Raw genomic sequence first — 13,512 nt, forward strand, 5'->3', positions numbered from 1 at the left:
ACTATTAATCTCATTACTTTGAAATTATTGTACATGATAAATCTAGTTACATAAAATCAGAAATCAACATCTACACTGAAATCAATGCATCTAGTGCTAGTATTCAAATAGAATTAAAAATCAACATCTACACTGAAATAAATGCATTTGCTATAATAAATCAAATAGGATTAGAAATCAACATCTACATTGAAATCAATGCATCTAGTGCAAGCATTCAAATAGGATTAGTGCAAACAATCAAATACGAATTTTATCTCTTTTAAAATGATGGCCATAAATTATTATGAATTATACAAATTTCCTTTTGAACTTAACTCAACTAAATAAAGTTCAGAAACCAACGATGCTATTGCCTTTTTCACATATACAAATAAATTAACCTTAGCGTATAAAAATATACTACAGGTATCAATTAAAAAATGGTTCTTAAATAAACTGTTTTATCTATCATTTATAATGTTTTTTTTTTTTTTTTACTAATTTAATGTTTTATAAAAATATAGACAATTAACTAAGATTATTTTTGGGTGGTTGGATGACATAATTGTTGTCTTCCCCACCTAGGTTCAAATTCCCGCTAGAGATATGAGGAGCTATAATGCCTTGATAAATATTGTTGTAACAACTTCATGACTAAGAATATTGTTGTATTGGCTTTGAGCCTTTGTGAACTTTTAAATGAGTATACTTGTGGGCTCGTCTGGTACCAACAATCTCACTCTAATTGTTCTCCCCAACCACTCGAAATAACCCCATTTGACTAATAAAAATAGCTACCCTATTAACATTTATTTAAATTAATATATTTTTAAAAAATTAATGTTTTTATAATAATAAAAATCAAATATAAAAAATCATCTTCCCTTTTAATACACAAAAAACTTGGGCCGAGAGTATGCCCTAAAACTGCTTTGCTTGGCTAAGAGCTCGTTTTCCTTGGATGTAAGGAAACATGTTAATGGCCCAAGACCCAGAGACATCTAACAGTGGTGAAAACCTGCCCCCTTACGAACCACCTGTGGGTCACTCCAGGTGGTATGGTTTCCTTGAATAATGGTGATGAATCAACCTGCATTCGCGGATAGCAACCAAAGATGATTGTCCTCACTATTAACTTGACAACTAAGCTATGATAGTTTTTCCCACTAAAATCAATTGAATGTAGCCTAGGTGGTTGAGAGTGATAACTTCATCACCTTAATTCTAGTCTCATTGACATAATACTCCTTTAAAAACTGTGCATGTAATGTTTATGTTGACCATATTTATACCTCTTCTTTAATTCTTTTAAAATCTTGCAAATAGAGAAAAAGAAAAATCTCAAATTAAAAAAAAAAAATATTCTCCCAAAATCTTGCAAATAGAGAAAAAGAAAAATCCCAAATTAAAAAAAAATATTCTCCCATTGTTAAAAAAAATAAATTCAGAAAAACTCTCCACTATCAAAATTTAAACATAAACTCTTTACGTCCGTGCATCTTAACCCAACCACTAACAACGCCCTTTAAACGACCTTCATACCACAATCTTAATGCTCATTCCGCTTTTTGTGTGACTTTAAACCCTTGCAAGTGACTAACTCCTAATGACATCACCTCAACGTGGCCATGCTTTACAATTCTCAAACCCAACACCCTTCAAAAGATAAACCCGATTGCGATCATGAGAGGGTTGGGGAGCACCTACCCTAGTATTGCTGGTTCCTATTTTCTCACATTTAGCTTCAATTTATGCGTTTTTGTCTGAAATACCACATGAAGACTACATGCACAGATTCAGGGCTCTGAAGCAAAACTATCCCTCTTCTTAGTTGGATACAGAAGCGAACCTCACATATTCCTCCTCTCCCGAAAACTGAAATGGAAAGCGGTAAGGCATTAATGGAAGTGCCAAAGGGGCCTATTGCGCAGTTGCAGTACAAGTTCAAGGAACTCGACAATGGATTCAAGACATGGCTGAGCAGGCAGACTGCACCAGTCGATGTGGCTGTGACCACTGCCACAAGTGCAATACAGGGAGGAGCCATTGGGGCTTTAATGGGTACTCTTACTTCAGATATATCATCTACTCTACCAACCCAACCAAACGGGGTTAATCCTCAGGCCATGGCTTCACTCAAGCAGGCCCAGGTAGAGTTCAAACGATTTGTTTTCCTTATTGGGCATCGCGTGCTTTCCATTTTCTTTGCATGCTGATGGAGTGTTTGCACTAGTTTTTATATTTGTTCATTTTGGTGAATGGTGGATTCCAGGCTATTTCCTGTTAAATTAAGAGGCAAGTTTTCCATTCTTTATTTATAGCTTTGAATTCAATTCTGTTGTGCAATTCTGTTAAGATAAGTCTCAATAAATTCAACTAAAAGATGCTTGTACAACTTTACTCCTTAAGATAGAAAAATGATTAATGAATTGTGGATTGATTCTTGTGACTCACTATATCTCCTGTCAAGTCTGTTTCTGCATCTCATTTTATCGTCTCTCTCTCTGGAGGGGCGGGGGTTGAAATGCCCACTCAGGTAATACCCATGCAGGCTCAAAACTTTCAGCTTAGCAGTTGAGCCCGAGGGGTTTTTTAATTCACCAGAATCTCCAAGGGACTTGCACCTGGCCTTGTCTGCCTTCTTGGATAAACCATCCATGGTTAATGAACTATAGGATATTGTAGGTTAGAACAACAAATTCTTCGCAGTAGCTCGGTATCATGTTCTTGGGGTGATTGAACCTGGGTCTCTGTGAAGAAAGCTCACTTGATTTATAACTTGACTGCAACTCAATGTAGCATCTCAGTTTTGCATCATTACTTCTTGTATGCATTTTTTTAATGTCTCTCTCAAAATTCCAGTTGTATTTTGTATGTTTTGTGGCTTTTAGAAGGTCCATGGGCCATTTTGATGATATATGGGATCTCATTATCACGAATATAGAGTTTTGTCCTCTTCATCATCAAGTCTGCAACTCTATTTATTGTTTCTTATGGATTTGTATTATTACAACACACATACGCTCGTTTACTAAAACTGTTCTGTTTGATACACTTAGGGAACGGGCAGATTGAGAGGTTTAATGGTTCCAATGTGAGTTACATGTTAAGGCAGCCGTATTATGGTACAAAACATATTACCCAAAAAAAGGTGGCAAAGGGCCCATAACCGAGGACTATGAACCATCAAAAATTTAATATCACCTCAGACAAATAACATCAATGATAACAAAAACATGTTAATAACAAAATCATCACTATTGCAAAGTCCAATAAAAATTACCAAAACTGTTCTACCACCATTAATGGGGTATACCAGAATCATGAGATCACCATTGAAATTAACCATTGGCAAAATTTTGTTATACGAGCTATGTGCTTGAGGATACCAATTGGTGGGGTCAGGTTGGTAATCATGATATTTAAGTTTGAGTTTCCAACTATTGTGTGAAGTCATTGATGTCTCCTCAACTAGAACATTTATTGTTAGCCAAATTTAATTTTGGAAATGGGGATTTTATTCTCAAAGATAGTACGTGATACAATTGCGAATTTGTCATTGAATGAAGAGGAATGTGTTTGTTTTGCCTCTCCCTTGGCCAACTTCAATGTTTCTGTTGGTAGCTTATGTAATGTTCCCAATGGATTAATTGCCCATGAGAGGACAAAATAGCCTATCCAACCCTGTAGGCTATAGTCTCGATAAAGGGGGAAAACCCAATTATCCAATGTTTGGGACAATATTGGGTAAATTTTGGGTTGGTTTGGGCAAATAGCCCAAATTGTGGGTGGCACTTGTAGCCTCTCACATTTGAGATAATCCCTTTGAGGAAACCTATGAATAGAGAGTTGGAATCACTTTTTAACATCGATTTGGATCATATATCTCTGTTTTCTTGCGCTGAGGCTTTGAGGGTTTAAGACCCCTTTCTTTTGATTAGCTTTGATGGAGGTGACCCCACCCTATGTAATCCTTTTATCTAGTTTCGGTGGAGTTGATCCCACCCTACCTAGACACTTATCTCTTTCTTGTTCTAGCACAACATTGGAGCAGTTCTATTTGGTTTTGCGAATTGAAAATTTGTCCTTATCCTGGCATACAAGAGTACACTCCTGAGGGATTCCTCGACTTTTCCCTGAAGTTGGCGTTAAAGAATCTGAGCACAACAATTTGTATCAAAGGGTAGGGGAAGCCTATTTAGGGCATGTAACCCGCGACATAACCCTTGGAGACACGTTAAAAGTGACATCACGAATTAGGGCACCACGACTGTGTTGTTGCAAGCATTTACCAACATCTCCGATCAACGACAACGTTAAAAGAGTGATCTATCCTTTAGCGGTCCTGTAAAGAACGAAGCTGCAACTAGCGATCTTTCCAGTTGTAGTGTATGCAAGGATTGAAGACAACGTGTCCCCTTCTATAATGGTTATCTTGCAAGCAAAAAAATACATAGTCGCGACTCTTCCTAGCAGTCGTATAAACTTGTGCGACAGTCTTAGCAACCCATTGCGATTTGTGAAGGGACAGGGGAGTCATGACCTACCCATCGCACGATTTAGTGGGTGACAGTCTACAATAGAAACATCTTGGGAGGTGGTGTTGTTTGAGCAAGATTCCACAATAAAAATGAATGTTGTCATATCACTGACACGGACAATTGAAACATCACAAGAGATTTCCCCAACGCCACAATGGTAACCAAACACATAACAATAGTTTGACACTAGTTTAATAGTCATTGTATTAAACTCGTTACAGATAGAAGAATTGGATTATTGAATTTCGACTTTGCACTCAAAGTATATTGGTGGTTTGTGTGGGTAAACAATCTACTGTTTTGTGGGTAATCAACCCTAACTTCTGTGGCTTGCTGAAGAATTAGATCGTTGTCAATGATATAGGACATTTGCTATACCTACTCATGTATTACTGTTGAAAAGTCTTTATATTCATGCGATACTTCTCTTAAATCTGAATTATGGCATCGAAGATTTGCTCACCTTCATTACAAAGCTTTACCTGATGTAAGGAAGATGGTCACAGGTATGCCTGAATTCAACATAGATCATGAAGGAGTTTGTTAGGGTTCTGCAATTGGAAAACATACAAGAGGACCATTCCCTTCAAGTGCAAGTCAAACTACCGACATTCTTCAATTGGTCCATTCTAATCTATTTGGTATGTTGCCCGTAACATCTTTGGGAGGATACTTTTACTATGCAATTGTGGATGACTTCTTTGGCAAAACATGGATCTATTTCTTGAAAAAGAAGGACTAAGTGTTCAGATGGTTCCGCTCTTTCAAAGCCTTGGTTGAAAATCAAACAGGGAAGAAGATCAAAATATTGAGGATTGATAATGGAACCGAATATGAGTCAAATGGATTCAATGACTATTGTAGAGAAGCTGGCATTAAGAGGGAGACCACTACTGTATATACTCTTGAGCAAATAGAGTCGCCAAAAGGAAGAATCGAGCAATCATAGAAGCTACCCGTGCTATGCTTCATGACCAAGGTCTACCGAAGTTCTTATGGGGAGAAGCTGCCAATGCTGTTGTATATGTTCAAAATAGGTGCCCGCATCAAGCATTGGACTTCAAGACACCCAAAGAAGTTTTCAACGATAAGAAACCTGATATTTCTCATTTTAGAATTTTTGGTTGTCTTGTATATTTTCATGTGCCGAAAAAGAAAAGAAACAAGCTAAATGCATCTGGGAAGAAAGGAATTTTTGTGGGCTATAGTGAAACTTCAAAGGCATATCGAATTTATGTGCTTGGTCAAAGAGAAGTGGAAATAAGTCATGATGTCACGTTTGATGAAGATTCTACCCTTGGGAAAGTCTGAGATCATCCTATCCCAAGGAAGGACAATGATGATGATGCATGAAAGAAGGATGAATCTTTGACAGATGATCCAATGCCTGATGGATCCCATTGATCTCTGTCATCTCTGCTCTGCTTTGCTAAACCATGAAGTAATAATGAAGAAGAATTGATCGAGAGGGAGTCACAATCCCTTACCACTCTCCATTGACAAAAAGTTAGTCCTCAGTTGATCCCAGATCAAGTTGTTGAACACCATACATCCTAGACATAGGGAGTACGACAGCACACGACGCATCCATCGACAGTGCTATGGTCCCTATCCACGTTTCCCAACTCATTGGCCAAATGAGAGGTACTTCCCATGAGTCTCAGATTACATGGGTAGGATGTATGTTGGGGCATCAGCAGGAGAAGGTGAAGCATTCATCCTGCTCATATGCCATAAGAGAAGCTGAGCCACTCATCCTATGCATATGCCAATCGTAGGGGAAGGTGAACCACTCACCCTACACGCATGTGTCTAGTAGGGGAAGGTGAACCACTCACCCTACACACATGTTGCCATGGGGTATCACAGGGGAAGGTGAACCACTCACCCTATACACAGTGCACCATGTAGGTGAAGGTGAACCACTCACCCTATGGTCACTCATAGCTCCAAGAAGTACCACAAGCCCCTAGGAGCTCCTAGAGCTCAATGTCCAACTCAAGTGGGACCATCATGGGAGGGTCTTTCCACGACTCCAAGTATCTCATGGAAGGCTAAGAATTTGACCTTCCCTAAGGGCTTCATGAGAATGTCTACAACTTGCTCATTCGTCTTGATGTGATGGAACCTTATTGCTCCCCGCTGTACCATATCCCGGATAAAGTGGTACCTGATATCAATATACTTGCAGTGGTCATGGAACACGAGATTCTTTGAAAGGCGAATCCCACTCTGGTTGTCGCAGAAGATCACGGTGGTATCCATCACGTGCTCAAATAGCTCACTGAAGAGCTTCCTCAACCAAACAACTTCACAACGTGCCATACTAGCAGCAATGTATTTGGCCTCGGTGGTGTTTAAAGCAACCGATTTTTGCTTCCTGCTCATCCAAGATATTGAAGCAGACCCCAATGAGAAGCAACATCTGGATGTGCTCTTATGATTCACCACATTGCTAGCCCAATCAACATCTATATATCCATGCAACCTCAAATTCCTGGAAATGTATCTCAAACCATAGCTTATTATTCTATGAAGATATCTCAAGATATTCTTGGCAGCAATCCAATGTATGTGATGAGGCTCAACCATAAATTGACTCAACGTATTCACAACGAAGCATATGTCTGGAGGAGAGTTTAGCAAGAACATCAGGGCCCCAACAAGTTGTCGATACATGGAAGGATTTGCCAATTCGGGCCCAACAACACTTCCACATAGCTTCTTGAGGTTGAGTTCCATCGGAGTAGACACTTACTTGCATTCCACCATCCCACATCTCTTGAGTAGCTTCACAATGTGTTTTCCTTGAGAAAGGAAAATCTCACTTGGCTTTTTCCAGACCTCCAAGCCTAGGGAGTAGTGCATCAAAACTAGGTCCTTCATCTCGAATTCGGAAGCCAACTCCCTCTTGCATTTATAAATGAGAGGGTCTGCACCTGCCAGAAAAAGATCTACCACATAAAGGAACATAATGAGAGGCCTGTCCTTTTCAACTTTGAAGTATAGGTTCGGGTCAGCTTCACTCCTTGTAAAACCCAACTTCATAAGATAGCTATCAATCCTCTCATACCAAGCCCTAGCAGCTTGCTTCAACCCATAGAGGGCTTTCTTCAACCTACATAAATGTGTCTTACAATCTTGGACTTCGAACCCCTTAGGTTGTTCTACATAGACTTTCTACTTAAGCGAGCCATGCAAGAAAGCAATTTTGACATCTATTTGGTGTAGGATCCATCCTTGAGAGGCAGCAAGAGTAATGATGGATCGGATAGTGGTGTATCGAGCAACCGGTGCAAATATCTCGTCATAGTCCACTCCTTCCTTTTGAGAGAAGCCTCGAGCAACAAACCTAGCCTTGAACTTTTTAGCACTCCCATAAGCTCCATGTTTGATTTTGTAAAGCCATTTTGAAGTGACCACTGACTTGTCCTTGGGTCTAGGAACCACATCCCAAACATCATTCTTCATGATCGATTCATATTCCTCATTCATTGCATCCTTCCATACTTGGTGCTTCACGGCTTCTTCGAACGTACATGGCTCAGATTGAACAATGGTACTCATAGCAGCTAAGTACCCTTGGTACCTGTTCGACTTCTTGCTTTCACGAAATGTCCCCCTTGGTGCAACATGTCTTTCAGCATCTTTGAGAGTATCTTTGAGCCACAAAGGTCTTTTCCTTGAGGTAGAGGGCTCACCAGGAGGTGGATCAATGGGATCCATCGGGCCTTCAACATCGGGCATTGGATCATCTGTCGGAGATTCATCTTTCTTTCCTGCATCATCATCATTGTCCTTCCTTGGGATAGGAAGATCTCTAACTTTTCCAAGGACAAAATCTTCATCAAAGGTGACATCATGACTTATTCCCACTTCTCTTTGACCAGGGACATAAATTCTGTATGCCTTTGAAGTTTGACTGTAGCCACAAAAGTTCCTTTCTTCCCAGATGCATTTAGCTTGTTTCTTTTCTCTTTCGGCACATGAAAATATATGGGACAACCAAAATTTCTAAAATGAAAAATATTAGGTTTCTTACTAGTGAAAACTTCTTTGGGTGTCTTGAAGTCCAATGCTTGATGCAGGCACCTATTTTGAACATATACAACAGTGTTGGCAGCTTCTCCCCATAAGAACTTTGGTAGGCCTTGGTCATGAAGCATAGCATGGATAGCTTCTATGATTGTTTGATTCTTCCTTTCGACAACTCCATTTTGCTTAGGAGTATATGCAGTAGTGATCTCCTTCTTAATGTTCGCTTCTCTACAATAGTCATTGAATTCATTTGACTCATATTCGGTTCCATTATCGGTCCTCAATATTTTGATCTTCTTCCCTGTTTGATTTTCAACCAAGGCTTTGAAAGAGTGGAACCATTTGAACACTTTGTCCTTCTTCTTCAAGAAATAGATCCATGTTTTGCGAGAGAATTCATCCACAAAAATTGGATAGTACAAGTATCCTCCCAAAGATGTTACAAGCAACATGCTAGATAGATCATAATGGACCAATTAAAGAATGTCGGTAGTTTGACTTTCACTTGAAGGGAATGGTCCTCTTGTATGTTTTCCAGCTACACAACCCTGACAAACTGCTTCATGATCTATGTTGAATTCGGGCATACCTGTGACCATCTTCCTTACATCAGGTAAGGCTTTGTAATGAAGGTGAGAAAATCTTCGGTGCCATAATTCAGATTGAAGAGAAGTATCGCAAGTCATTGCTCCCAAAGGACTTCCTCCAACTTGATAGAGACCTTCAACCATAAATCCATGTGTAAATGCATCTTTTAGGTTCCTTTCCCAAACACGTGCCTTTCCATCAACGAATGCTACTTTGAAGCCTTTATCTTCCATCGCAGAAATAGATACCAGGTTCTTTTTCAAATCAGGTACATACAATACTTCTTGTAGATGAAGGATTTGACCTTGATTCAAGTGAAGAGTGACAGTCCCAATCCCTTTAATGGGGTAAGTGGCATTGTCCCCAAGTATGATCTCCAAATTTGTCTTCTTTTCAACCAAATTTGAGAGGGCCTCCTTGTACCTAGTGAAGTGCCTTGAGGCACCACTATCAATCAACCAATTATCCAAAGTGTCTAGAGGAGACGCAGTGGTGAGGGTAGAAATAAGATAAAATTCTTTTTGCTTATCTACAACATCAGTTTCCTTAGACCCGCAGTTTCTCAAACTTTTGGGAGGACGACCAATTCCATATCGAGTAGCGGGAGCATTCCTCTTTGCTTTGTAGTTGAACTTCTTGTTCCTTTTGATTGCCATTGGCTTTGTAGTTGTTGTTGTCATCATCCCTTGGAGTATCCTTCTTGTGAGGACACTCTCTAGCATAGTGGCCAAACTTGTTGCAATTGAAGCATCTTCCTTTTCATCCTTCTTTGAATCCCAGCTTAAATCCTTGACCTTGTCTTCTTCGACTAACATTGTTCTTCCTTTTAGCATGAACGGAGAAAGTGGTAGGATTATTTCCATTTGAGGGCTTATCTCTTCCCATCATCCTTATTTCTTCTTGAGTGCATCTAGTCAATAATTCATCAAAGCCCGAAATCCTTTCATTGTTGAGGATGGTGGTGTTAAACACATCCCCCATTCTCTTGTAAGACCTCCAAGTGCAATAAGAGTGAGCTCCCTGTCACCAACAACTTTTCCAATAGATAGAAGATCATTCTTGATTTCGGTAATCCTCATGAAGTAGGATTGAATGGACTCTCCTCTATCCATCTTGATGTCTTTCAGCTTGTTCTTGAGAAAGAGGACTTGATTTGCATTGTTTACTTTGAACATCCCAACCAACTTATCATACATCTCCTTAGATGTTTTTAAATCAGAAATATATGCAACTAGAGGCTTGTGAATGGAATCTACAATAATTTTTTTAGCTTTCACCTCACCTTTATTGTACTTTATTTTTGCAGCAATGGGTGCATTTGAAGGAGCCTCCACCACTCCTCCATTTACATAGTCCATAGCATCATTGTTAAATTTGGCAACTAGGGCCAAACTTCACCTTGGACATCTCATATGAGGTAGCTGATATTTTTATTGGTCTGACATGTACAAATGGAATTATGAATTTATTTTGATTATGGACAAATTGTCAAGGTCGGCCAACCATCTAATTTGCACCCTCAAGCCCATAATGTTGCATGTAAATTCAAGGAGCCTCCTCCTCATTTTGTCATCTCATCTCACACTCATTCTTCTCTCTCCTTCGTTGATTGGGTATGAATTTCAGAGGCAACTCTAAACACGTTCGAAGAAGAGAATGGTTTTCTATCCTTGCGTTGATCGAAATCGCAGGAGGGATGTTTTGACTTGTGTTGACCAGTGTTGACTTGTTTTGACTATAGTTTTTTGTGGAGGATCTCTGTTTGGGTAGGCAACATTTTTGGGCACATAAATCGAGGCTGTTTGACCACTATTTGACCAACGTTGATTGCATAAGGGTTTGCCGCAACATTGACTTTTGTTGACCAGATTTGAATGGACTTTTTCGGACTGGTTTTGGGCTAACTTGACTCGCTGTTGGAGGCCAAGTTGACCGAGTTTGACCGAGTTGTTTTGGAGGTCAAAATCTGCCCTGTTGACTAGCGTTGACTTTCTGGTTAGGACTTTCTGTTACTGCTGTTTGATTGGTCAAATTTCACTTTGATTGGGCAAGTGAAAATTGCATATTGTACTCTTTCTTTGCTGAACTTTTGAAGAATTATAAGAAGAATTTATCCAGGGTTTACCCACATTGGGGTTTGTCCCTGGCTAGTGCCATATCTTGTGTCCTCTTATCTTGGTTTGTCTTCTATTGTTATTATTTATGTTCTATCTACATTTTACTATCACGTTGATGTGATTGCTAAACTGGATATTGATATTGGGCTAATAAGAAAATTGAAGTAAAATTGCTCTTAAGCATAAAACATACCATTGTTATCTAAAATTAACATGGTATCAGAGCTGAGGTGAAGACAAAGCCCAAGCAAGAGCAAGAAGAGAAATCACTAAGAGGAGCAATCACTGATCAAGGACAAGATTCAACAGCCTCCACATCCTACTTCAAATCTGATGATAACCTCCATGATAAGTCTGATTATCATGCATGGAAGATGTCTCTTGATTTGACTTTAGAAGAGCAAGATGTTATGGATTATGTGCAGGGAAAGATTTCAGAACCTCCTTATAATGCACTGGTTGTTGCAAAGGCAAAGTTCAAGAAGGGTGAAGTCAAAGCAAAGAAGATCATCATGGATTCTATTCATAAGCATTTAGTTGCTTACATCTCCGATTTGAATGCATCAAAGGAGATATATGACAGGTTGGTTGGCATGTTCAAATCTAGCAATGCAAACCAAGTTCTTTTCCTCAAGAACAAGCTGAAGGATATAAAGAAGGGAAGAAATGAAGACATTCAATCCTACTTCATGAGGATTACTAAGATAAAAAATGATCTTCTTTCAATTGGAGAAGCTATTGCTGATAGGGAGCTTACTCTCATTGCCCTTGGAGGACTCCCTCGTGAATGGCACGTGTTCAACACCACTATTCTTAACAACAACAGGATTCCAGGTTTTGAAGAATTGCTGACTAGATGTTCTCAAGAAGAAACAAGGATGATGGAACTAGATATGCCTTCAAATAGGAATGATCCTACTGCATTCTCCACTCATGCTAAAAAGAAGAACAATGCAGGTTCAAACAAGCAATGTCAAGGAAGGCCGGGTTTCAAAAATGGAAGGAAGGGAAGATGCTTCATTTGCAACAAGTTTGGCCACTATGCTAGGGAGTGTCATAATAGAAGGGATACACCTCATGATGATGACAACTACAACAACAACAATTTCAGGGGCAACAACAATCAAAGGAATGGCAGATTCAAAAACTGAGGAAAAAGGAATGCTCTCGCTCCTTGTCAAGGAAATGGTCGCCCTCTCAAGAGATCAAGAAACACCAGGTATGATGAATCTCATGTTGTTGATAACAAGCAAAAATAATTTTATCTTGAATCTGCCCTCTCCACTGCATCTCCTCCGGACACTTTGGGAAATTGGTTGATTGATAGTGGTGCCTCAAGGCACTTCACTGGGTATAAGGAAGCTCTTTCAAATCTGATTGAAAATGATACAAATTTGGAAATTATCCTTGGAGACAATGCCACCTATCCCGTGAAGGGAGTTGGGAATGTTACTCTTCAATTGAATCAAGGTAACACCATTCATCTATAAGAAGTACTATATGTACCCGATCTAAAGAAGAACCTGGTATCTATCTTGGCGATGGAGGACAAAGGACTCAAGGTGGCATTCATCGATGGAAAGGTACGTGTGTGGAATAAAAATTTCAAAGATGAATTTACACTTTTGGCTTCATGGTTGATAGCCTATATCAAGTTGGAGGAAGTCCATTGGGAACTATGTCTTGCGACACATCACTTCAATTTGAATTATGGCCTTGGAGGTTTTCTCATCTACATGATAAGGCTCTACCTGATGTGAGGAAGATGGTGACAGGTATGCCCGAATTTAAAGTAGAACATGAAGGTGTTTGTCAGGGGTATGCCGAAGGAAATCATACAAGGGGACCATTCCCCTCAAGTGATATCAAGACTACCGACATACTGCAATTAGTTCATTTGATCTATCTAGTATGATGCCCGTGAACTCATTGGGAGGATATTTATATTATGCTATTTTTATGGATGATTTCTCTCGCAAGACTTGAATATATTTCTTGAAGAAGAAGGACAAAGTATTCTCATGGTTCCGTTCTTTCAAAGCTTTGGTTGAAAATCAAACCGGGAAGAAGATCAAAATATTGAGCACTGATAATGGAACCGAATATGAATCAAATGAGTTCAATAATTATTGTAGAGAAGCTGGCATTAAGAGGGAGACTACTACCACATATACTCCTGAGCAAAATGGTGTTGCTGAAAGGAAGAACCATTCTATCGTAGAAGCCACTTGTGCCATGCTTCATGA

At 39.3% G+C, this 13,512-nt stretch overlaps 1 protein-coding gene across 1 annotated transcript in view; it reads left to right on the forward strand.

Annotated features, from left to right (window-relative positions):
• The first annotated feature begins 1,569 nt into the window (after positions 1-1,569).
• LOC149201726 (Mitochondrial import inner membrane translocase subunit Tim17/Tim22/Tim23 family protein) overlaps positions 1,570-13,512 on the forward strand; it is a 95,744-nt gene continuing 83,801 nt past the window's right edge. Inside the window, exon 1 of the mRNA XM_089402994.1 lies at positions 1,570-2,132. Within this exon, the coding sequence (XP_089259120.1) occupies positions 1,863-2,132 (270 nt within the window). The 5' untranslated portion in view covers positions 1,570-1,862. The remainder of the gene's footprint in view (positions 2,133-13,512) is intronic.

Source organism: Pinus tabuliformis, chromosome 2_1 (genome assembly GCF_031772625.1).
Source record: "Pinus tabuliformis cultivar Carrire ecotype Pingquan chromosome 2_1, CPIR1, whole genome shotgun sequence".
Lineage (NCBI taxonomy): Eukaryota > Viridiplantae > Streptophyta > Pinopsida > Pinales > Pinaceae > Pinus > Pinus tabuliformis.